The sequence below is a fragment of the Vulpes vulpes genome, chromosome 14 (assembly GCF_048418805.1).
Source record: "Vulpes vulpes isolate BD-2025 chromosome 14, VulVul3, whole genome shotgun sequence".
Taxonomy (NCBI): domain Eukaryota; kingdom Metazoa; phylum Chordata; class Mammalia; order Carnivora; family Canidae; genus Vulpes; species Vulpes vulpes.
In genome coordinates, this window is record NC_132793.1 from 22074046 (window position 1) to 22098137 (window position 24092).

At 54.9% G+C, this 24092-nt stretch overlaps 1 protein-coding gene across 1 annotated transcript in view; it reads left to right on the plus strand.

Annotated features, from left to right (window-relative positions):
- The first annotated feature begins 2683 nt into the window (after positions 1 to 2683).
- The window catches only part of MTCL2 (microtubule crosslinking factor 2), a 72598-nt gene continuing 51189 nt past the window's right edge, over positions 2684 to 24092 (plus strand). Inside the window, exons 1-2 of the mRNA XM_072735976.1 lie at positions 2684 to 3496; positions 22212 to 22436. Of these exons, the coding sequence (XP_072592077.1) occupies positions 2822 to 3496; positions 22212 to 22436 (900 nt within the window). The 5' untranslated portion in view covers positions 2684 to 2821. The remainder of the gene's footprint in view (positions 3497 to 22211; positions 22437 to 24092) is intronic.

The window sequence follows — 24092 nt, forward strand, 5'->3', positions numbered from 1 at the left end:
GTGTGACCTTGGACAAGCATTCCAGTTATCCATTGCTGTGTAACAAACTAACCCAAAACTTAGTGGCTTAAAACAACAATATTTATTTTGCAGTTTGGGACAGCTCATTTCTGCTCTACTTGGCATCATCTGGGACAGTGCCAAAGCCGGGGGCTGAATCATCTGAAGGTCCACTCTCTCACATGTCCGGTGGTTAGCAGGGACCAGAGCTGGAGTTGTTGACTGGAACACCTTTACTAACCTCTCTGTGAGGCCTGGGCTTCCTCCCAACGTGGGGCCTGGGTTCCAAGGTGAGTGGATTAAGAGAGAAAGAGAGTGTGAGCTCAGGAGAGCACTGAGTAGCTTTTTATGGGCTAACCTTGGAAGTTACAGCATCACTTTTGCCACTCTCTATTGGTTGAGGCAGTCACAAAGGCCTACTCAGGTTCAAGGGGAGGGGATATAGATCCCCTTGCTCAACTGGAAGAGTGTCAATGCCACACCGTAAAAAGGGTGATTGGGATGGGCTGTATGTTGCTGTGCCTCTCTTTGGAAAATGCAGTCAGCCACAAGAAACTGAAACACAGAGAAGGCAAACCATTTCTGAGAACTCTATAGCATCTCTGTGCCACAAAAGGACCACCCTACAAGAAATGGAGGCATCAGAGCTGGAAGGACTCTGTCATCTGTTGCATCAGACTAGACCAAATGGGGACTCTGAGGTCCAGGAGCTGAGAAGGCCTGCTCTGGCCCTTGCCCTGTGCTACACACCACCAGCTTGTTTGTGATGAATCTACAGTGGCCCATCTCCCCCCTATACTGCGTGCTCCATGAGGTCAGGAATGCACCAATGACAAGTCCACTTATTGTCCTACCTGGTGCCTATGGACTAGGTGAGGGGACAGTCAGGGCAAACAGGGGAGGTGGTGCCTTGCCCGGGAGTGGTGGGAATGTCTAAAGAAGCCTTTGTGGAGAACTTGCTAAGTGGCCCTGCTCCATGTGGCTCTGTGGAAACCACCTGGAGGAAACACCTGAGGGTGGAGGGGGCACTCACACACCTGGACACACCTGGATCATGGTGAAGCCACGTCTCAGGTGAGAAGGCATACCCCGGTATTCCCCACTGTGAAGGAGGTGGGATAGAAATTAAGAAGCAGATCTGGTGTCAACTGAGTGTCAAGAGCAGGAGGAGGAGGAGAAACAGTATGAGGGGGTGGGTGGGTTGGATGCGGGGGGGGGGGGGGGGGGGGGCGGGGGAAGAGGAAGGAGAAATCGGCTGGTGGAGGAAAAGGAGGGGAGGCAGGAACCGGGAAAAGAAGAGACTGCAGGGGGTAAACATAACCCTGCCCCCTCCCCAGGTGGCAAGGAGGCGCCACCCGGAGAATGGGTGCCCACCCGTGGGGCAGCCAAGGGCTTAAAACGGGCTCTGCCCAGCGGTGGCTCGGTGAGGGAGAGTAGCTTCAAGGAGCAGGGGAGTGGACCGAGGCGGGAAGGTGTGGTGTGGCAGACACGGGACAACCCACAACAGAGCCAGAAGCACGGCCCTGGAAGGAAGGAGCCTGGAAGGAAGGAGCGGAAGCCACCAGAGCCAGGCCCGGGGGTTGTCTGGGGTTGCCCCGGGGAGGGAACGTGCGGGGATCAGGACAGTTGCCTTCGGTCTGTGCCGGCCCCCACCGGGGTCAGAACCTACTCCCAGGGCGTCGCCGGGCTCCTGATGGGACGCCTCCATTTTAGCCATGCGGAGCCAGAAACCGGGTCGGGGTTGGAGCTGTAGGGCCTGAGATTCCGGCAGGTTAAGGTGCGCAGAGTCGGGCAGGCACCCGGGCCCCCCGGTCCGCAGGCCCGTGAGAGGGAGGCCGAGGCAGAGGATCCCGGGCGCGCCCCGGCGCCGTAGGTTGGGCTCCCTCCGCGCTCGGGCCCTGGCTCTGGGCGAGCCGCGCGTGCTCCCTCGGCTTCAGTTTACGCGTCTGTACTATGGGACACTCGGTCTCGCCGGGCGAGGTTAAGGGGGCGGAGTCCGCGCACGCTCCGCACGGCCGCGAGGGGCGAGGGGCGAGGCGCCGGCGGGTATATGGATGCTGGCTCCTGCGGTCTGAGGGCGGCTCGGCCTCCGCCGGGGAGTCCCCTCGCTCGCCGCTCCCGGGGCCCCTGCCCGGGCGCTGGGCGCAGGGGCGCGTCGGCCGGGTTGGTCCCCCGCGCGGGCGGGGGCGGGGGCGGCGGCGGCGGCGGCGGCGGCGGCGGCGGCGGCGGCGCGGCGGCGGGAGCCCGGGCCGCGGCAGCCCCGGCCCGCCTGACCCTCGAGGGGGTCGCTGTTGCCTCGCAGATCCCTCCCTCGCTCGCAGCCTGCGTCCCTCCCTGCCGCTCCCGCCGCGTCCGCCTTTTGTTCGCGGAGCCGCGCGCCCCCGAGCCGAGGCGGCGGGGCGGGGAGCTGGCGGGGCTGCGCGGGGGGCGGGCCGCGCCGGGCGGAGCCGGGGCCGGGGCCGGGGCCGGGGCCGGGGCCCGGGCCGCAGCCGGACTCGGAGCCCGAGCGAGCGAGCGGCGCGCGGGCAGCCGGGGCCCCGGCGCACTCCGGGGGCGCGGCGAGGCCGAGGGGGCGGGCGCCGGGCGGAGCCGGAGCCGCAGCCGGGGCGCCTGGAGGCGGGCGGGCCGCCCTCTGCGAGCGCAGGGCGGCGGAGAGCCGGCGCGGCGGGGGTCCGGGCCGGAGCCCAGCCCCGCGGCTGAGCTGAGCCGAGAGGAGCCGCGGCCCGGGCGGTCGGAGCGGCGCCGGGACCCTCCCCAGGGGCGCGGAGCCCGGGCGGGCCCGGGCCATGCGCGCCGCTCGCTGAGGCCGAGGGAGGCCGCGATGGAGGCGCCGGCGGGGGAGCCCCCGGCCCGGGGCTGCGGCCCCCCGCCCGCGCCCGGCCCGGAGAGGAAGAAGAGCCACCGCGCGCCGTCGCCGGCCCGGCCCAAGGACGTGGCCGGCTGGTCTCTGGCCAAGGGCCGCCGCGGCCCAGGCCCGGGCGCCGCCGCCGCCTGCAGCGCCGCGTCCTCCGCGCGGCCAGACAAGAAGGGGCGCGCGGCGGCGCCCGGGGCGCGGAGCGCGGGGCCGCGGGTGGCCGGGGTCCGCTCCGGGGTGCGCGCCAAGGGCCGCCCGCGCCCCGGCCCCGGGCCGCGCCCGCCGCCCCCGCCGCCCAGCCTCACCGACAGCAGCTCGGAGGTGTCGGACTGCGCGTCGGAGGAGGCGCGCCTGCTGGGCCTGGAGCTGGCGCTGAGCAGCGACGCCGAGTCGGCGGCCGGGGGCCCGGCGGGGGCTCGCCCCGGGCAGCCGCCCCAGCCCGCGCCGCCCGCGCAGCAGCCCCCGCGGCCGCCCGCCTCCCCGGAGGAGCCGTCGGGGGCCGCGTCGTCGGTGGGCAGCAGCCGCCTGCCCCTCAGCGCCTCGCTAGCCTTCTCCGACCTCACCGAGGAGATGCTGGACTGCGGGCCCGGCGGCTTCGTGCGGGAGCTGGAGGAGCTGCGCTCGGAGAACGACTATCTCAAGGTGCGGGCGCCGCGGGGGTAGGGGAGGCGCGGAGAGGGGGCCGCAGCCCCCGGGGACCACCCCGAGGTCGGCGTGGGGCTCCCACACATCCTGCCTCCGTTTTTATTCGGGAAACCGCCTCCCGAGGAGGAACTGGCCCAAGGGCCCTAATTTTGGAGGGAGGGAGTCTTGGGGAGACTGCTTGGGAGGGTGCCAGGATGCATTACTTGGGATGGGGTGGGGGTGGGCAGTGGGGGCTGCACCCCCCGTCCTTCACCTTCCTAGAACCCCCACCGCCAGGCCCGAGGCCCGAGGCCAGGCCTCTGGTTGCTGTCTTTTCTGAACCGGTATCCGTGTGCACTTGTGCCAGGGAAACCCAGCGGCCCCTGCCCAGGGGAGGCCCAGACACTATCCTGAGTGCTCCGCCTGGTGCAGGCCTGTCCCTGCCTGCCTTTCAGGGCGGGTCCTGTTTGAAAGCATGACATCTGGGAACATCCCCTTGGCCAGAGTCCGACTTCCGTCCAGTCTAACGGTCCCACAGCCTGGGAGGATGATGTCGTGGGAGAACTGGTTCAGAGGCAGCTTCCGAAATCCCAGGATGTTGTCTTCTGCCCTGTACACACAGCAGTCCCTCCGGCCCCTCCTGGCCCGTTGCCTTGTCCTTCCCATGTTCCTGGTGAGAGGAGGGAAGCCGTCCGTCTGAAAGGGGCATTGCGTCTGGGCATCTTGGGGCCCTGAGAGCTTCCCAGGAGAGCACACGAGCCTTGCCTTCACCCTCTCAGCGGACATGAGCACCTACTGGGTACCAGCCAGTCTCTGCCCGTGGTCTGTCAGTGTTTGGGTGCTGGCCTTGGCTGGGGACACGGAAAGAAAGCCTCACAAGCTCCACCACCCCTGGCTGGGCATGGTTTTCGAAGAGGCCGAAATGCTACCTACTACTTTTGTCAGTTGATGGCCTGGCACACCCAGAGTACCCTGGCCAGGAGCCACAGAATTCACATCACTGTGCTGATTTATGTCTGCCCGGCAACACTTAGCTTTGCACTGTAGCTCTTCTGGCTAGATAGGTTTCTCTCTCGTTAGACTTTTGGGGTCTTGCTCAACAGTGTCTCTCCCTCCTGATTTTCCCCCCAGGATCTCCCATCCAGCATGTGTTCAGTAAATGCTTCTAGAATAAAAGGACAAAGTCCGTCTGAAATCAGCATAATCCACTCCTTCAGCCTCTAATCTTTCCCCAAGCCAGGTCCCCGCTTCCTCCTCTGTTAGATGGTTGGGTGAGTCTTCCCAAAGGCCCCTGTTCACTGTTGATAGCTGAAGGCTCCGTCAGCGCTCACAGTCTTCAGAAGGCCACGGTGAGGAGAGGACAAGCGAAGGGTGGGTAGAAGGACGGAGACAAACCAGAAAGAGGCCTGGCCCTGCCCCCTGTTTCTGGCTCTGCCCACCTGAGCTGTGCTGAACTCAGACCTCCTGGCCAGCACTGTTTGTGCCATGGGCACATGGAGCTTTGCTTCAAGGTCTCCTCATGCATCAGCAACCCCCGTGGGCTCCTGTCCACTCCAGGAAGTCATCAGGGCCAGCTGTGGCTGTTAAGATGGATAGCAATCCCAGAAGGCAAGGGAGCGAGAGATTGAGCCCAAGGTCTCCCAGGGGCCAAGGCATGTCTGGGTACATCCCACTGCCTGGGCTGGGCCTGGACCACATTTCCACTCTCATTCAGCACCTCAGGCTTCACATGCAGGCCTCAGGCCATGAGTGGATCTGGGGTCTGGCTTCCTGGCTATGTGGCCTTGGGAAAGTGACTTACTGTCTACAGGCCTCAGTTTCCTCTTTATAAAGAGGCACACCACACTTCCTCCAGCCTTATGGGTTAAAGATGGTGTGTGTAAACACAAGAGTGCCTGGCATGGAGTGTGCCTCAGATGAGATGAGGATGGTTGCAATCACCGCTGCTCTCCAGCGGTATGGAGAGCATCCATCATGTTCTTTGTGGGTTCTGTGGGCGACACGATATCCTCCTCCCCCGCTGAAGCAGGCCTGACTCTTTCTTCTGGCCTCTCATTCATTCTTTCACCATTTATTTAGTACCTACTGTGTACCAGGCATTAGTGCAGATCCGAGATACAACTGTGGACAAGGATGAAGTGTCTCTGTTCATGAAGCTCTGAGTCTAGTGGGGGAGACTGGGATTTAACAATAGTGGTATAGTAAATCACAGCACATATCAGGATAAGGGTGGAGAAGGATACAGTGTGCCAAGAGTGCATGAAGGTGGGGCAGTGGGTGTTTAGGGAGGCTGTGGCCCGAAGGATGAGATGTAGCCAGCTGAATAGAAGCTGGGGTAAGAACATTCCAGGCTGAGGGAAATGGGAAAAAGCTTGTTGATGTAGAGGGACAGCATGGAAACTGGAGAGAGGAAGGAGGTTGGATAGAGAGGTGAGTAGGGCCGGACTGTGCAGTCCTCGCTGTGTACACACAGGTCGCTCCCTGAATTTCTCTAGAGCTTTGTTTGTCCCAGCCACCAATCTCACAGAGGTGAGGTGAAAATCCAGAGATTGGGGATGTGGACTGTAAAGTATAGGGTCTGTTACAGGAGGTGATTTGTCCATTCTACAGATGGGTAGGTAAGCTGCGCCCAGAGAGAGGAAGGGACTTGCTCTGGGTCCCTGAGCCGGTTCTCCAGACAGCCAGGGCTTGGAGTAAGAATGTCATACACTCTTGACGTGTTTCCTGCCCCTCTGGGCCTCTTTGCTTCCAAGAAGCAGTAACTGAGTTACCAGGCGAAGGACTCCAGATCCCCAGGGTGTCCCCTGTAGGTTTCGTGCTACCTGGGTGGAGTCTTAAGTGCAGGGGGCCCTGCTTGGGTTCATCTCCCAGTGGTGGGGGCACTGGGAACTGTCAGCTAGGGAAGGAAGACCTCACAGGTGGTGGCAGGTCTCCTGTTGCATGAGGCCTGTCCCGGGGCCCAAGTAGGGAAAGAACACATGGGGCAGCTGCCTCCTAATCAGAGATAGGAGCTGCTACAGATAAGGGAGTGAGCTCACTGTCACTTGAGTTGTTCAGGCAGAGGCTGGATGACCTTGCATGTTTGGACGAAGACGAAGGGTTTGTGGAAAGCGGCTTATAAACTGTACAAAATGGTGGTGGTTATGATTAGAAGGAAGATTCAGGGAGAGATTTATGTGGTGGCTACAATTGAGCTGTCTGACCTCAGGATCCCTTCCAGCCAAGGAAGCCTGAAGATTATGAATTTTGGAGGTTCCATGGTTCTAAGATGCAGCTTTAGCCGCAGAGCAGACGCTTGACTGCATTTGACCTTCAAAGCCCTGGTGGTCTCAGGTCTTCCAGCTGCCCATCAACATGACCCATGTGCCACGTAGTGGGGACATGCAGGGAACCTGTCAGAGTGTAGATGGAAAATCTGAGAGTTGGAGCCCAAAGACCTGACTCTGCCATTTACTGTGTGGCCATGGGCAAGTCATGTGGCCTCTCTGAGCTACTTTTTTCATCTATATAATGAAGATGATGGAACCTACCTGGGCAGCTTCATAAGATTGTTTTCAGGCATCAGGGAGGTATGAATAGACAAGAATTTTTTTTTTTTTTAAGATAAGAAAATATTTTACAAGCAGTGAAATCCCACATCTCTGGGGGAATTGTCATTGGTAGCCAATGAGCAGATAGGATGTCTGTGTCTTCATTCTTGGGGGGGCTGGGAGAAGCCAGGAAGGTGGATCCTGTAGCTTTAGGATGTTAATAAATCAGGAACTACTTCAGGGAGGACAGGAAGGTGCGATCACATTCCACAGTGTGTGAGCTCTGAGGAGCAAGGCAGCCCCACACCCTCCTTACAGGGTCTAGGTGTGAGTGTTTGAAGTCTGGCCAATCTAGATGTCAGCTCAGGAGGGCCTAGAGGAAGCATCTAATCCACTCCCAGTTCACTGCACAGTTGGGCACATGGAGGACCCAGGCCACAGCCAGGATTCCAAAGCTGGTTGGACTACCTCTGGGTCCTGTTCTTTTTCTGTGGCATGATTGGAGCAGTGAGCTTTTGGTTGCTAACAGTGTGTCTAGTCTGGGACACATGTTCGGGAAAGGAATCCTGTTGTGTGCCAGGCTCTAGGCTAAGACTTGTTGGGAACAAGTGAGGGTGACATATGCTGGGGCTGGAGCCTGGAGCCCGCAGGCAGGGGGAGAGGGACATGTGTGTGCATGCAGGTGCGTGAACATGTACCTCACACTGGTGCAGAATGTGATCGGGGGTTGGGGGGGATGTGAGGTACTAGGGGAAACCATGGGGGTTTGGATCTAGCCTTAAGGGTTAGTTAATGGCTAGGCTAGAGCCCAGGGTGCTGGAATGTTAGAGCCAGCCTGGGGACCCCACAGACTGCTGGTCCCTGGACTTATATGGCTCTTGCCTCATGAGCACCATCCCCTGTTAATCACTCCCAGTGTGTTAGAGTCCGGGCTAAATAAACCCTTACTCCTCACAGCAACACTGAGTCGAGGGTTCTGATGTCAGATCTATTTGGCAGATGAGGAAACCAAGAGGCTCTGTAACGTGCTGGCGATTGCACAGCTGATGTACTTGGGAACCTCTAGAAAACCCTAAGGAGCTCCCCTTGCCCCCTTGCTCTTCCATCCTCTCCCATGCCGGCGGTAGGCTGTGCCTCTGACTTTCACACAGCGGAGTTCTTGCCTGGACTTGCCAGTTACAAGCTGTGTGATGCTGGGTGAGGTGCTCAGCCTTTCTGAGCCTCTGTTTCTTCTTCTGTAAAGTGAGGGAGAAGCGTGCCTGCCTCAGGGTTGTGCCTTTTCCACTTGATGCACGATAAACGTTAGTGCCTGTCCTTACCTGCTTCTCCAGGCACGCATGCATGCATGCATACATTCAACCAACCCAGCTTCTTTTTTTCCCCTCAACCCATATTTTCGAGAGCCTCCTGGCTACCAGGCTGTGTGCCAGATGTCTGGCCCAGTAGCAAGTTGTGAAGTTCTTCTCAGCTCCCAGAATGTGTCACTGGGTGGGGGAGGGGGTGGTCTTTATGGTCAGCATAGCTCCTGGCTGGTCCCTGCTGGGAGTCCCGGCCCTCCCTGTGGCAGCTGAGAGGCAGCCTGGAAAAAGCTGCTCTGAGACCTGGGTGTTTAAGAATCCTCAGCGGTTTGCTTGTCTTAGGGGGAGGAGGGCAGCTCCAGCGAGATGGAAAATGTGAGGCAGCCGCTGCTGAGGCCTGGGGGGAACCGTGGAGCTCCCAGGGCTCCCAGCATTCCTTGCAGAGGGGCCAGGCCCATGTCCCTGGGCTCGCTCTCTCTCACACACAAACACACGTATTCACAGCTCATGCACAGAGATCCACAGCCATTCACACACAAGTCACATATACATCCCGTTACACTCGTACGTTGTATTCTTCCAAAAGCCCACCTTGAGACAGAGAGGATACACCCGCAGAAGGACACAAGCCCATGCAGATACAAAATCTCTCTCCCCACACCCACACACTACCAGACACAACAGACTCACAATATCTAGGAGACCCTTGGCTCAGAAACATACACTTAGATACATACACACACGCATCTTACATACCTAGACACACTTGGCTGTGTCCCAGATGGACACACAGCTTTGAGACACCCTCAGACTTATTGGAAGTACACATACATATGCAGGCACACACACAAACCCACGCAGACTCATTACACACAGGCGCTAGCATCCACGGAAATCCATAGATCCACCCCTGCCAGGCGGGCACAGACACAAGCTCATCACCCAGATACTCGCCCTGTTTCTTCCACAAAGAGAGCAGTGGAGGCCCTTGCATGCTTACCTGGGGCTCAGATACACACCCAGAAAGATGTACACACAGACACAAGACATGCAGCCATGTACACTAAAGCAGGGACACAAGCACAGAGCACTCGAATGCCAGGCCTGTAGCATTTGCCAACGGGAACCAGAGACCCACAAACTGGGGTCCCCAGACACGCACGCGTGCGCACACACACACGCACAGGCTGTTGACATTTTACCCACACAGAAACACAGGAAATCCTGGTCCTTGTCCAGTAGTGTTCAGCTCTTCCACGAGGCTGCTGGGAATAGTGAGGAGTATGGTGGGGGCTTGATGTATAACCTCCTGGATCTGGCAGATCATGAAGTCAGGAGAAGCTGCCCTCAGGCTCCTGATGCCCAGCACTTGGGCCTGGGCCCAGTGGGCTGAGAGAAGTGGAGCAATTGTCAGGCCTGCCCACAGGAGAAACATGGCCAGGGGCAGCTCTCTTCTAATCTCCTTGGAATTTCCGGCTTGCCCTCATCTCCCTCCTCCTCCCCTCTCCCTTTGCTGGGGACTGTGAAGGGCCATGCCACTCCCATCTTTGCAGGGTGCCCATTTCTGTCTGGGAAACCATGAAGGAGGCCAGGATAGAGGAGGTTGGAGGAGACATGGTTACTCAGAAGAAGAGGGACCTGGAAGACTTCCTGGAGGAGGAGGCATTAGAGCTGAGGAATTAGCCTTCAATGACTGCTTCTGTGTCCAGCTGCTGGAATGGTGCTTGGCGCATCCTAGGGACTCAGTATTTGTTATGTGATTGAATGAAAGGCAGGTGGCCTATAGGCCCAATACAGAAGAGTTAGAAGGAATAATGGGTGTGGGCAGTGGTGAGAGAGAGGCTGGGAAGGAGGTTGGGCCTGCGTGGGAAGCCAAACTGAGCCGAAGCACTGTGAACACCTTGTGGGGAGGGGGCCATACAGCAAGGCTAGAAGCTTCCCCTTCTAGCAGTCCCCAGCAAAGGCAGAAGGGAGGAGGAGGGAGATGAGGGCAAGCCTGAAACTCCAAGGCACAGGAGCCCAGGGTGTCAGGGAAGGAAGGCTCTGTGGCCTCATGGGCAAATTCCATATTTGGGGTCAGGTCTAGGGCCAAACCTTGCTCTGTTACCTCTGCCGTGTGCATGATCTCCATGTGAAAAATCCCCTCACCAAGCCTCAGTCTTCCTGTCTGTACAATGGGAATTAATCCTTTTTTTTTCAGGGCACTTGGGGGATTGGTGTTCAGGTAGGTGACACATCCAGTGGCATCCTGGGGCCCAGAGGAAGGGGAGGAGCCCTATGTCCTGAGTAGCCTCCAGGGGAGAGGGAGCTCCCCAGGGGAGGGGCTCGGCTAAGTTCCAGGCAGGGCCCAGACCAGCAGCCAAGGTTATTACCAAGGTCATTTCCCTTGTAGCCCATACACATGACCTCATCTGCAGTCCTGGCCATGTTTCTCTGCCCTCTGGTGCCAGAAGGAACTTGGAGCTGCGGTGGGGAAAAAGCCAGAAACTCCACAGAGTGTTCTGGGATAGGCTGACCCTGGCCTTCCCTGGAGGCCTGCAGGTGGGCTCCGTGTCTGCATTCTGCACAGGTAGCACTGGCCTCCTTGAAGGAAGGCCAGGAATCAGAGAAGGTGGGAGCAGCAGGCCAGCCTTTTCCTTCTCTGGGGCCCAAGGTGCTTAGAGCACTCTGGCCTAGAGCCAAGCTGACATAGGCTTGAATCCTGGTGGCTCTGCCTTTTCTTCTCCGAGCTTCCCCTTCCTGAGGCTCAGTCTCCTCATCTGTAAATTGGGGATGCTAACAGTGGTCACCCTAGAGGGTTGCCATGAGCAGTAATAGGAGGAAGCATGTATATAAGGATTCGTGGAGGCCTGGCTCACACTGCAGGGGCTCAACAGCTGTCCACCCTCCTCACTTATTGGCAGGCTTGGGTCTGACTGCCAGGGAGCCCTGGGTCTTTGATGGCAGAGATTGTGCCACAATTCGGGTGTGAGTCTTGGCATAGAGCGGGGGCTTGGGAGGTGTCCGTGAAGTGGAATTGCATTGTGGGGATCCCCAAGCCCATCTCCTTGTGGTGTCCCCCCTCCCCTCCCACCTCGTCAGTCTTCTCTGAACAGCCAGTGCTGCAGACTCTGTAGTTTGGGGATACCCCTTTGCTGGTGGATGGAGCCTTTGGGTCTTTCATTCTTGTTTTGTTTTCTTTTTAAGATTTTATTTATTTTGAGAGAGAGACAGGGCACAAGCAGGGGGACAGTCGGAGGGAAAAGGAGAAGTAGGCTCTACTGAGCAGGGAGCCTGATGCAGGGCTCGATCCCAGGGCCCTGAGATCATGACCGGAGCTGAAGTCAGATGCTTACCTGACTGAGGCACCCAGGCGCCCCTCATTCTAAGACCAAGGTGAATAGTCTTTTGCCTGGCCACAAAGAGAAGTGTAGGCTCCAGTGGAAAAATAGTTTGGGACCCCACAAATAGGCTGGTCCAACCAAACATCTTTATGCTGGTTTGCCCCAGATCTGCTTGGGATCTTCTGGGTCAGTTGCATCAGCCTCTCCCCTCCTTGGCCTTGGCCAAGTGCCTGGGCAGCCTGTGTGGTTCTGCCTCGGTCAGGCTTACCTCACCCCTGTTCCGCCCAAGCTCCTTTGTGTTCCTCACCCCCCCAGGCCTCTAGTCCTGGAGCTCTTCCCACCTGCAGGGCCTTGGTGCTTGGGGTTCCCTCCCCTGTCCTCCCCCTTTCCTCCTCCACCCTCCTGTATGCAGCCTCCGGCTGGGCTCTGAATTAGACATCCAAGAACTTTCTGTAGGCTCCTTGAGGACCTCTACCTGATGGTAATTAGGTTTTTTTTTTTTTTTTAAGATTTTATTTATTTATTCATAGAGACACAGACAGAGAGAGAGGCAGAGACACAGGCAGAGGGAGAAGCAGGCTCCATGCAGGGAGCCTGATGTGGGACTCGATCCCCGGTCTTGAGGATCACACCCTGGGCTGAAGGCAGCACTAAACCACTGAGCCACCAGGGCTGCCCGGTAATTAGGTTATTGATTGGGTAATTGCAGGTTGCACCAGGATGGGACCTAGCCCCTTCCTTTTACACAGGTGTAAACTGAGGTTCAGAGAGGTTAAAGGGCTTGCCAAGGGTCCCACAGCCTGGAAATGGCAAGAGTTGGAAGGATGGGCAGTCTGCTGGTGCTCTTTCCAGGGTGCCAGACAGGGGGATGGCACAGGCAGGGGCTCAGAGCTGTGAGATGCAGGGGTGTGCTGGAGCTTTGGGCCACACAGCCCGGAGCCACTCCCTTGTCTCTCCAGCCTCACTGTCTCTCCCCAAAGACCTCGAAGCCCTGTTCTCTCCATGCTCAGAGATTTGGCTGCAGCCCAGAGGCTGTTTGAGGAGATGTTTTAAACACATCAAGATCCAAGTGCTGTCTTCCTTCCTGTTCACACAGAAAGGAGGAGAGGGACACTGTCAGGCATTCTCACTGTGAGCCACTCCCTCCACCCATACCCCCACCCCCAGAGGCAGTGGGAGCTCCAGACATGTCCCTGCTCTGTTGGGTGAGGCCTGGAATGGGCCAGTGGCAAACCAGGCCTGGCCTTGGTGGGCAGTGCTCTCCTGGTGTTTTCTCACCACAGACACACACAGACACACATAGAGAGCCGTGTCTGGTCTCATGCACAGAGCTGTGCCAGATTTGGGAGGCATACTCCAGATTGGCTGTGGAGCCTTTATCTCCTTGAGTCTCTGCTTATTGATTGAGGCTAAAATAATAACACCTGCTTCAAAAGGACTGTTGTTGAGCATGAGATAATGGACATTCGCGCAGACCTTAGCCAGGTGTCTGACACACAGTAAGGACCTTTAAATATTAGCTATGGTCCCATTATAGAGACTGTCTAGTTTGCAAGAGTTCCAACTGGACTTGAATCCTGGCTGTGCCACTTAGTGTGTGTGTGTGACCTTGGACAACACTGTTGATCTTTTTGACCTTGGTTCCCCACCAGTGAGTTGGGGATGGCTGGGAATACAATGAGGCAGCATGTGCTGCCCAGCCTGTGCCTGGCAGAGAGAGAGAGAGCTCTTGCCTGTTGCCTGTTATTTTTCTTTTTTTTAAAAAAAAGATTTATTTATTTATTTATTTATTTATTTATTTATTTGAGACAGAGAGAGAGAGAGAGGCAGAGACACAGGCAGAGGGAGAAGCAGGCTCCATGCAGGGAGCCCGACGTGGGACTTGATCCTGGGACTCCAGGATCAGGCCCTGGCTGAAGGCAGGCGCTAAACCACTGGGCCACTCAGGGATCCCCCTGTTATTATTTTTTTGTGTTGGAGTGGCGAGTCCAAGACCGTCTTCCCTCATGACTCTGGGTCACTGGACCGGCAGCCTCCATTCCAGCTGGAGCAGGGGGATTGTGTAGCATGGCCATAGGTGGCTGGGCATCCTGACCCTCCTCTAGGACCTTTGACCCTCACTGTCCCCACACTAGAGCCCAGCATTCACCCAAGGAGGCTAAGCTGGATTGAGATCTGGGCTGGAAAGCAGGACCTCAGAGTCTCTCTCTGCTTGACTGGATCTTCTGGGGGCCCATGTGATTGTCCCTAATCCCTCTCTGTGCCTCAGTGTCCCTGTCTGTTCTGCCACCACCATATCCTACCCCTTGCTACTCCTGGAGTCTTTGAGTGGGGAGGGAAGTGGAGGTTTGCAGAGCCTCTTTGGGGTCCAACTGTAATGATCTCATCTGGAACCTGCATAGACCTGGGGGATGGACAGAAGGGAAAGCAGATGGCTGCCCTAGCCTCTCAGGGGGCTGGCATGCTGCCTCTGTGGCCACTGTTGGCCTACACTGCAGGTCAGCCCTTCCGGGCTGAGGGGAGCACCCGAGGCCAGAGCCAGGGTGGCAGATGGGCAGGCAGCCTGGACTTTAGCCCGAGGGAGGGACTGTGGTGGCCAGGGTGGTGTGGAAGAAGGTGGGCCAGGCAAAGCCTCCTGTTCCTCCATAGAATGGTTGCTGTCCCACAGAGAGAAAGTTCTGGGTCCTTCAGCTCAGCTCTGTCATTCTTCCTGGGTCTGTCTGCCTATCCCTGGAACCTGGGGAGGAGGAGACATTTGGGAATGCAGCCTGAGAGTTGATAGGTTGGGATTTGAGGCTTAGGATCGATCCACTAGGATCCAAAGCCTCCATGGGCATTAGCTTTGCAGAATCACAGAATTAAATTTAAACACAGCAGCACTGACTGGAAGTGGTTTTCTGCAGGGGAGTGGAGCAGGATGGAAATCTTCCCCTCTTAGGACCCCTTTATTAATTGACTATTTATTGAACTGTTCTTTTGTGTGCCAGGCACTGTGCTAGGCTCTGTCGTCTTGAGGCTCACATCTTGATGGTAGAGATCGACATTCTGTAAACAAACAGATCAATAAGTAAAATAATTAACATCACAGATAAGCCTGTGACGTGTTCCATGAAAGAAACAGGCTTGAGATGGACATAATGGGCCTAGAGGGATCTGGAAGACTTCTCTGAGGAGTGGCATTGGCTTTGAGCCTAAGGGGAGCCAGGAGTGCAGAGATGCAAGGATGGACCGGTAGGGCCAGAGGCTTAGTGGTGGGACAGGCCTGGTGATTTCTGGGATAAGAACCAATGCAAGGACATGAAGATGGGGAGGTGGGCAGGGGTCGGGCTTTTGTCTTGCTTTTAGGTCAGATGATTTATATATAGTAAAGTGGGTTTTGGCAGAGGCGTACAATTCTCTAACCACCACCACCAATTGAGAGGTGGGACAGCTCCTCTCTGTGGGTCACTGGACTGGCAGCCTCCATGCCAGCTGGAGCAGGGGCATTGTGTGGCATGGCTGTATGTGGCTGGGCATCCTGACCCTCCTCTAGGACCTTTGACCCTGACTGTCCCCACACTAGAGCCCAGCATTCACCCGCCCCCCTCCGCCAAAAAGCTCCTCCTGGGCCCATTTCTAGTCAATTCCCCCTCCCCCAGCTTCTGACTACCACTGATCTGCTTTTTGTCTCTACAGTCTTGCTCTTTCCAGAATCTCATATAAAGGGAGTTCTACAGTGGCCTGCTGAGTCTGGCTTCCGTCACCCAGTGGAATGTGCTTGTGCTTCGGCCACGGTGTTGTGGGGCTCAGCACTTCATTCCTTTTTATTGCTGAGTAGTATTCCCTCATGTGGATTCGCCACTGTTTCTCCATCCACCAGCTGAGGGACATTTGGGTCGTTTGCAAATTTTTTTAAAAGATTTTATTTATTTATTTATGAGAGAGAGAGAGAGGCACAGACACAGGCAGAGGGAGAAAGCAGGTTCCACGCAGGGAGCCTGACATGAGACGGGCGGAGGTGAAGGCAGATGCTCAACCACTGAGCCACCCAAGGATTTCTCTTTCTTTTTCTTCTTTCTTTTTTCTTTCTTTCTTTCTCTTTCTTTCTTTCTTTCTTTCTTTCTTTCTTTCTTTCTTTCTTCCTCTCTCTCTCTCTCCTTCCTTCCTTCCTTCCTTCCTTCCTTCCTTCCTTCCTTCCTTCCTTTTTATTTATTCATGAGAGACAGAAAGAGAGGCAGAGAGACAGGCAGAGGAAGAAGCAGGCTCCATGCAGGGATCCTGATGTGGGACTCGATCCCGGGACTCCAGAATCATGCTCTGGGCCAAAAGCCGGCACCAAACCACTGAGCCACCCAGGGATCCCCAATATTTATTTATTTTTAAAGATTTTATTTATTTATTTGAGAGAGAGAGAGAGTGCATGAACGAGTAGGGGGGAGGGGGAGAGGGAGAGGCAGACTCCCTGCTGAGCAGGGAATCTGATGTGATGTGGGGCTCCAGGCTCTATCCCAGGACCCTGAGATCATGACCCGAGCCAAAGACAGATGCATAACTTCTGAGCCACCCAGGCACCCGCAGAATAATGTTTTTATTTATTATTTATTTATTTATTTTAGAATAATTTTTTTAAAAGTACTTTGTATCATTTTTTAAAAGACTTTATTTATTTATTCATGGAAGACACAGAGAGAGAGGCAGAGACACAGGCAGAGGGAGAAGCAGGCTCCATGCAGGGAGCCCGACGTGGGACTCAATCCTGGGACTCCAGGATCATGCCCTGGGCCTAAGGCGGTGCTAAACCGCTGAGCCACCCAGACTCCCTAGAATAATGTTTTTAAATGAATAAAATAAAACACAAGGGAAACCAAATATATTGAAATACAGTTATCAAAACATATTTCTAAATTATAATGTAGTAATGTATGTGTTTATTAACTCATCAGATCTGGTGACTAGTATAATTTCAAAGTGCTGGTGAGTATAAACACTTTGTTGACACTTCTGCAACTGTTACATGGTGTGAGAATATCCGTGGTTTCTCTTAGTGGCAAACTGCTTATACACCTGTGACTTGTCCAGGATAGAAAGAAATGTTAATCCTTAGTTAGAGATTAGTGGAAATAAAGGTGTGCTTTTTTTACCATCCTAGTTCATGGGCTCCCTGAATTCTGGTGCGGACAAGAGTCTGAAGTCCTGTGCTACTCTGCAGTTCTTCGTCCCTAGAACAGAGGTGGTGATTCTTGTCCTGCCTGTCCATGGGGTTTCTGTGATGACCCATGAGATGATTCAGATGGAATGTCTTTGTAAACTGTGAAGCCCGGTGCTGCCGTGCAAGGTCTTGCTATTATTAGCAGTCGTGTGAGCTCATGTTTGGCCCTCTGGTCCAGAATGGACCAAGAGACTCTTCCTGGCCAATTCCCCCAGGATTCCTGGGAACTAATCCGTTTTGGGGAGCGGGTCTGCCTCTGAGAGGCTGCTTCCTGCAGGACCTCATGGATCGTCGGGAGGGTGTGTAAGGGGATGGACAGAGATACACTTTGTGGGCAGGGAGTGGGTGGGTGAGCAGGAGTTCCCTGAGTAGGGAGACCCTGTCCAGGCTCTCCCTGAACCTTTGCAGCTGGCCTGGGGCTGGGATCTGGAGAGCCTGCCCACCCTTGGTCTGTGGAGAGAGAGACTGGATAGGGCAGAAGTCAGCTCATCCTGCCGATCATTAATCCTATAAACAGGGACGAGGGCTGGTCCTGGCAGTGCCGGGGACGAGACACGAGGCTGACCTGTCATCTGCCCTTCTCCCAGCTCTTGGGGAAGACAGACTTGAAAGTAGGCAAATGCAACCTAACATTGTCAGCACAGAGAGGAACAGAGTTCAGAGCATGGGGTTTGGGGGAGGAGGGAATGCTCTGGAAGGATGACATAAATTAGGAGTTAGTCAAAGGCTATTCCAGCAGAGGGACTAGCCCAAGCAAACCTGATTGTGGAACATGGTTATGGGCCTGTCTGGATTCCAGCTCTACCATTCTCTCTTGCTTGGGCAGCTCTAGGACACTTGTGAGCCTCAGTTTTCTTGTTTGCAAAAAAGGGGACATGGGGTGCCCGGGTGGCTCAGTGGTTGAGCATCTGACTTCGGCTCAGGTCATGATCCCGGGGTCCTTGATTCAAGTCCTATATCAGGCTCCCCACAGGAAGCCTGCTTCTTCCTCTGCCTATATCTCTGCCTCTTTTTCTCTGTGTCTTTTATAAATAAATAAAATCCTAAAAAAAAAAAAAAATATTCTGGTAGCAGGCAGGGTGCCCCGTTCCTATTCTCAATCCCTCCCCGCACCCCACTTCTCAGTCCATGTTAAACAATCAGGGTAAGCTTCAAGAGGAAGAGACGGTCAGCTTGAAGAAGTGGCCAGAGGTGATGGATGGCCGTTGGGGGGCTGGCAGGCCGTGCCTGGTCTGAACACCATTCCCCAGCTTCTTTAGGCTGACCCTTCCAACTGTGAGGCTGAGAATCAGGGCCCCCAGCCTCTGAGGTGGGCACTGTTGACCTTTCCCTATCTACAGGGGAGAATAAGGTTTGGGGTCCTCCCACCAGTGTTGGGGGCCAACCACCTTTTGCCCACAGAGTCCAGTGGTTTGTTCCCTTCCCTGCCACATGTACATGGTCCGGGGGTCTGGGAGGGAAAGCACTGAGGCCCGTGAACTGTGAAGGAGCAGGGAAGCCTGGGCTCCCCTCCCTCTCTACCAGCTCTGTTAGTTGGGTGACACTGTCACCTGAGGGCTTTTAAGGGCCAGGGGCTGGGACTGGAGGACTGAGCAGCCATGGAAGGCTCTGTGAGGTCTCAGAACCTCTGGAGTGATGCAGGGTCCTGCCCTCCCAGGTCCCCCCACAATGTCCTAGCAGCCCCTTTCCCCAGCCTCACCCCAGGCCCGAAAGCTGGGTGCCCACCTAAATTCTGCATTCACTGGCTTCTGCTGGCCTTGGCGCAGCCAACCCAGCCCGTGCGGGGCCACAAGCCTGCCTTTGTGGACTGGTCCTCCTACGTGGGCCGTGCCAGGAGGGGCTGACCCGCATTCTGCCTGCAGCTGGGACAAGCCCCCATGGGCCTGGGCCCCCCTTTGCCCCATGGAGAGATGGAGCTGGCATGAATGTAACATCCTGCATTTTCAGAAACTGACTGTGGTCCAGGGCAGACCCTGGGAGACAGCTGCTCATGTGAGAAAGATCATTTATTCATTCACTTATTCAATAGATGCTTATTGAGTCTCTGCTCTGAGTCTCTGCCCTGGTCTTGTGGTACTGCCACAGATGGCTCTTGCCCTTTTAGGAAGAAGTTTTCCTTCCGGAAACCCCTCGACTTAGAGTCACTTGGGCCAACCCCCAGAGTTTCTGATTCAGTGGGTATCGATTGAGGCGGCAAAATTTCTGATAAGTTCCCCAGTGATGGTTATACGCTGCTGGTCCAGGGACCATGCTTCGAGAGCCAGTGTGATTTAGGACCAGGGGGAGGAATTAAGACTGATTTAGGTTTTCTGTATTTTTTTTTAAGGTTTTATTTATTCATGACAGACACAGAGAAAGAGAGAGGCAGAGACACAGGCAGAGGGAGAAGCAGGCTCCATGCAGGGAACCCGACATGGGACTCGATCCCAGGTCTCTAGGATCACGCCCCGGGCTGAAGGAGGCGCTAAACCACTGGGCCACTGGGGCTGCCCAGTTTTCTGTATTTTCAAAACTGTCTCTATGATCATGATTTTCTTTTCTAAATAGAAAAATCAGTTATTTAAAAACTAAAGATAAATAAATAAATGAATAAATAAATAAATAAATAAATAAATAAATAAATAAATAAATAAATAAACGTGAGTCCAAATTGACTCTAGTGCTCTGGATACAGTCCTCTGTTGAGAGAGATCACCTCTCGTGACTTAAATGTCATACATCTATTAATGTAGCCCAACACTAGGAGCTTGTATGTTCCCTGCCCTTCTCCTTGGATCATCCTGAGCTTCAGGTCCACTCAGACCACCATATCCTCCCTGTCACCTGTCAACGAGACTGCAGTGAGAATAAGTGTGATGCTAGTCTGTAGCACTGTGGGGATTTGAACACAGGCGCATCTGGAGGCTGGCTTAATTTGGGTTTAGCCGACTGGCCCATACTTCCTGCGTGCCCTTTCCTTTATGCTTCCTTAATCCACCAGATGAAATGGTGTGTGGACTCTTCATTTCCTCATTTCTTTTGACTGGTGTGATCATTGACTGTCTCACTTCTTCTTTTTCCACTTTTAGTTCTGTCCACTTGGCATGGTGGCCATGAGTCTGTGTGTGTATTGGGATGGAGGTGGAGGCGGGGTCCTGGTGAGGTGACTCTTCTTCAGCAGCTGGTGTAGGCAGTGCCATCCACATTGCTGAAGCCATCCCTAAGGGGGAGCCTGTGGTGGCAAGTGGGGATTAAGTCCTAGGGTTGATGGTGGGAACCGGACGGTATCTGTCGTTGGGAGAATCAGATACCTGTCCCTTCCCTCTTCATCTTCTGTCCATGTGAGAAATAGTCCACAGGAATCAAACAGACAGGTGAGCTTTCACACTGAGAACTGACCTGTTTCCTAACACGGCTCCTGAATTAAACCGACCCACCCAGTCTCTAAGGGGCTCTGGGCAACCCCAGGCCATGCCCCCAGAGAGAGCCACCCACTTTCTTTGGGGAAAGGAAGGTGCAGAGGCTAGTGAACACACTGTCTGGATGGTGGCTCCTCCCTGGGGCTTGCAGAGTTTTTTTTGCTTCTCCGACCTACCCCTGCCCTGCGCTCATCAGTACTGCCCTTGGCGGCTTTCTCTGGCTCCTCAGAGATGCCTTTGGCAGATCATTCCTCCCCTGTGTCTCAGTTTCTCTTTTTAGTGTACAATCTTACTTAATTCAGTCATACTAAGAATAGATATTTCTATTTGTGACTCAGTTTCCACATTTGTTATTAGACATCATAATTATCCTGCTGGGTTCCCTCATTCATCCCTTTACATTCTGTCCAATGATGGTTTCAGGTTGGTGTGTCTTTTTTGTGGTTGTTTGCATAACTGGACGTGCATTCATTCATTCAGTTAATGTTCGTTGGGAGCCTGTGGGGTGCTAGGCTTGTGCTGGGTGTGGGGGGATGCAGCAGGGAGCAGGGTAGACGTGGGGCAGCCCCCCAGATACACTAAAGGGAAGACAAATGATTAGAGAATTCAGACGGGCTCGTGGTGACAAAGGGGAAGTGAGGGACATCTGGGAGCTGATGACGGGTGGTCAGAAGCTGCCTTGAGGAAGTGAGGTCATCCCCCCAACACCCTCCGCTTAAAACCCAAACTCTTTACTTGGCCCTCCACGGCCTTAGATGACTGACCCCTGTGTGTTTGCCCAGCCTCAGCCCACCCTCCTCTTGCTACGCGGGCCACCTTGCTGACTTCTGACACATTGAGCTCTGACCTGTCTCTGAGCCTTTGCACACACTTTAGGCAGACCTTCTGCCTAGAGTTACCTCTCCCTGGCTGTCTGTCTGCATGGCTGTTCCTTCTTCCCTCAGCTCTAATGTCCCTTCTATGGAGCTGGCCACCCTGACCATGTCCTTGGACATGGCCTTTTGTCATCAGTCTAGCATATTACCTCAGTGTGGGGGTTTTGTTTCTTGACTCTTATTTGGATTTTTATTTATTTATTTATTTATTTATTTATTTATTTATTTATTTATTATTTATTTTAAAAGATTTTATTTATTTATTTATTCATGTGAGACACAGCGAGAGGCAGAAACACAGGCAGAGGGAGAAGCAGGCTCCCTGTGGGGAGCCCTACAGGATCATGTCCCTGAAGGCGGTGCTAAACCAAACCACTGAGCCACCCAGGTTGCCCTTATTTGGATTTTTAATTTGTTGGTTTATCATGTGTCTCACCAGTGTGATCTGGGGTTCCATGCAGAAGGGTCTGTGCTGTCCCTTTCCACCCCTGTGCCTGGCACAGGGTCTGGCACATAGTTGGTGCCCATGGATGCTTGTTGAATGAGCCTGTCCTGCTTCCCCAGAGTAGTTAGTTTCCTATTACTGCTGCAACAAATTCCACAGACTGAGTGGCTTAAAACCATCCCAGATTATTATCTGACAGTTCTGGAGGTTGGAAGTCTGAAAATCAAGGTGTTAGTAGGGCTCTGTTGGCCAGGCCACACAGCCAGGCTCCAGGGGAGGATCTAGCCCCTTTTCCAGCAGGCAGCCTGTATTCCCTGCTTTGTGGCCCTTCCTCCATCTCCAGAACATGTCTCTCTGACATCTGTCTTTGTCATCATGTCACCTTTCCCACTTTGCTCTCCCTGCCTGCCCCCGTGATTACATTGGGCTGCCCAGATATAATTTAGGAAAATCTCCCCACCTTGAGATCCTTAACTTCATCTCATTTGCAAAGTCCCTTTTGCCACGTAAGGTAACACATTCACAGGTTCTGAGAATGAGGACCTAGATGTCTTTGGGGGTCTTCCCACACCCAGGCCCCCAAGGGGCCTAGGAGAGTGTTGGGTGTGGTCTGCCTCCAGACCTATAGGCCACTGCCACAGGGCCTGGTGACCTGACCATCCCCTTCCCCCTGCAGGACGAGATCGAGGAGCTGCGGGCTGAGATGCTGGAGATGCGGGACGTCTACATGGAGGAGGATGTGTACCAGTTGCAGGAGCTGCGGCAGCAGCTAGACCAGGCCAGCAAGACATGCCGCATCCTGCAGTACCGGCTGCGCAAGGCTGAGCGCCGCAGCCTCCGCGCTGCGCAGACTGGCCAGGTGGATGGGGAGCTCATCCGTGGGCTGGAGCAGGATGTCAAGGTAAGCTCTGGGCCTTCCCCAAGCCCCGGCCGAGCCTGGGTCAGCCCACAGCTCGCTCCTTGTGTGTCCTTGAGCAAGTTACCCTACTTCTCTGGGCCTCAGCTTCCTCATCTGTAAAGGGGGGATCCGTCGTGAGCTGATGACCCATTTCCCACGGGGGCTCCAAAGTGTTATCATAAATGTGAATCCTACTAAAGGCAGCTACTCCGAGGGTCAACCACATGCTGGGCTCTGAGTTGTCCCTGTACTCACTACACTCACTATCTGTGGAGGTTTCTTTGTTTTTTAAATTTTTTTAATAATTTATTAAATTTGGTGATTTTGAGCATGTCACCTAAATTTCAGTTTCCTCATCTGTAAAATGAGTATCATAGCAGCCCTTGCCTCACAGGGTTCTATGAGGGTTAGAAGAGAGAATACTGGTAAGATGTCACTGTAAACACTCAAAACTAAAACTGTTAGCTGTTATTATTAGTCCCATTTTCTGGATGAGGAAAGTGAGGCTTAGAGAATGGAAGGGCCTGTGCAAGGTCACATGACACTTGGTGTGTACTTGGTACAGTGCAGGCTTATCAGCCTCCCGTATCTGACCTCCCCTTCCTGCTGATGAGCTGGAGGCTGACAGGAGGGGCCTCTAGAAGAACAGACCTCTTTCTTGTCTGTGTTGCCCTGGGCTGAGGGCTGAGATCTTGGTGGGGCCCAGTGTGAGCAGGAGGATGTTGGAGCTGGGGATGGAGGTGCAGCCCTGAGGGCTCTAGGGGGCTCTTCCTGCAGGGGTGACCTGAAGGAGGAGGAGGCCTGAGCCAGGTGTGGAGAGGAGGAATGCAGAGGGAGAGATTGCTCTCTGTAAGGGCCTGGGGGGGGTAAACCGGGAGCCACAGGCAGGCTCACATTTCCCATGTCTTTGGTGTGCACCCTGGGATTACTGTGTCTACTGTGCAGATGAGAACACTGAGCTCAGAAAGAGTGTGCCCCCAGGGCCAAAGCTCCCTGACAAGGCAGCCCTCTGGATAAATGGTTATACAGGTATTCAAACCCCAGGCCCTGGATTAGAGGGAGGTGGGGTGAGGAGCCCCGGTAGCTCAGCGGAGCAGAATTGGGGCCTGGGTGGTTGGAGATCTGCGGCCTTCACACCAGAATCAGCCTTAGAGAGATAAGCGGGGGAGGAGGACCAACTGGGCCAGCTCGCCTGCGCCTCCCTGGGAGGAGCGGAGAGCAGCTGGTGTACGGTGGGAGGGGGGTGGTCTCTTTGCTCTAGGCACAGGGAAGCCGCCCCTTCTGTTGGGATTTGAACTGGCCAATCAGCATCCACCTTGCCCCCTTCTCTCCTTCTTCTCCCCGCCCCTGCAGCTGGAGTGCTGAGCTCATCTCTTCAGGCCCTGGCTGGATGCCTCTGGCCACTGCACTCTGCCGGCGTGCTAGGCTTGTTCTCAGGCACTTTAGGGGTTCTCAGAGTTGTGGTATTTCCTGGGAGGGCTTGATGGCCCAGCTGGGGAGGGGACCCCAGATCTGGGTATCCCTGGGGACTCTCTGACTTGCTCTGCTAGCTCCTTGGCTCGTGCCCAGACTGACATTGGGCCACTGCTTGGGGCCTCAGTTTCTCCTTTTTTTTTTTTTATAAAGGATAGCCAATTATTATTATTTTTAAAGATTTTA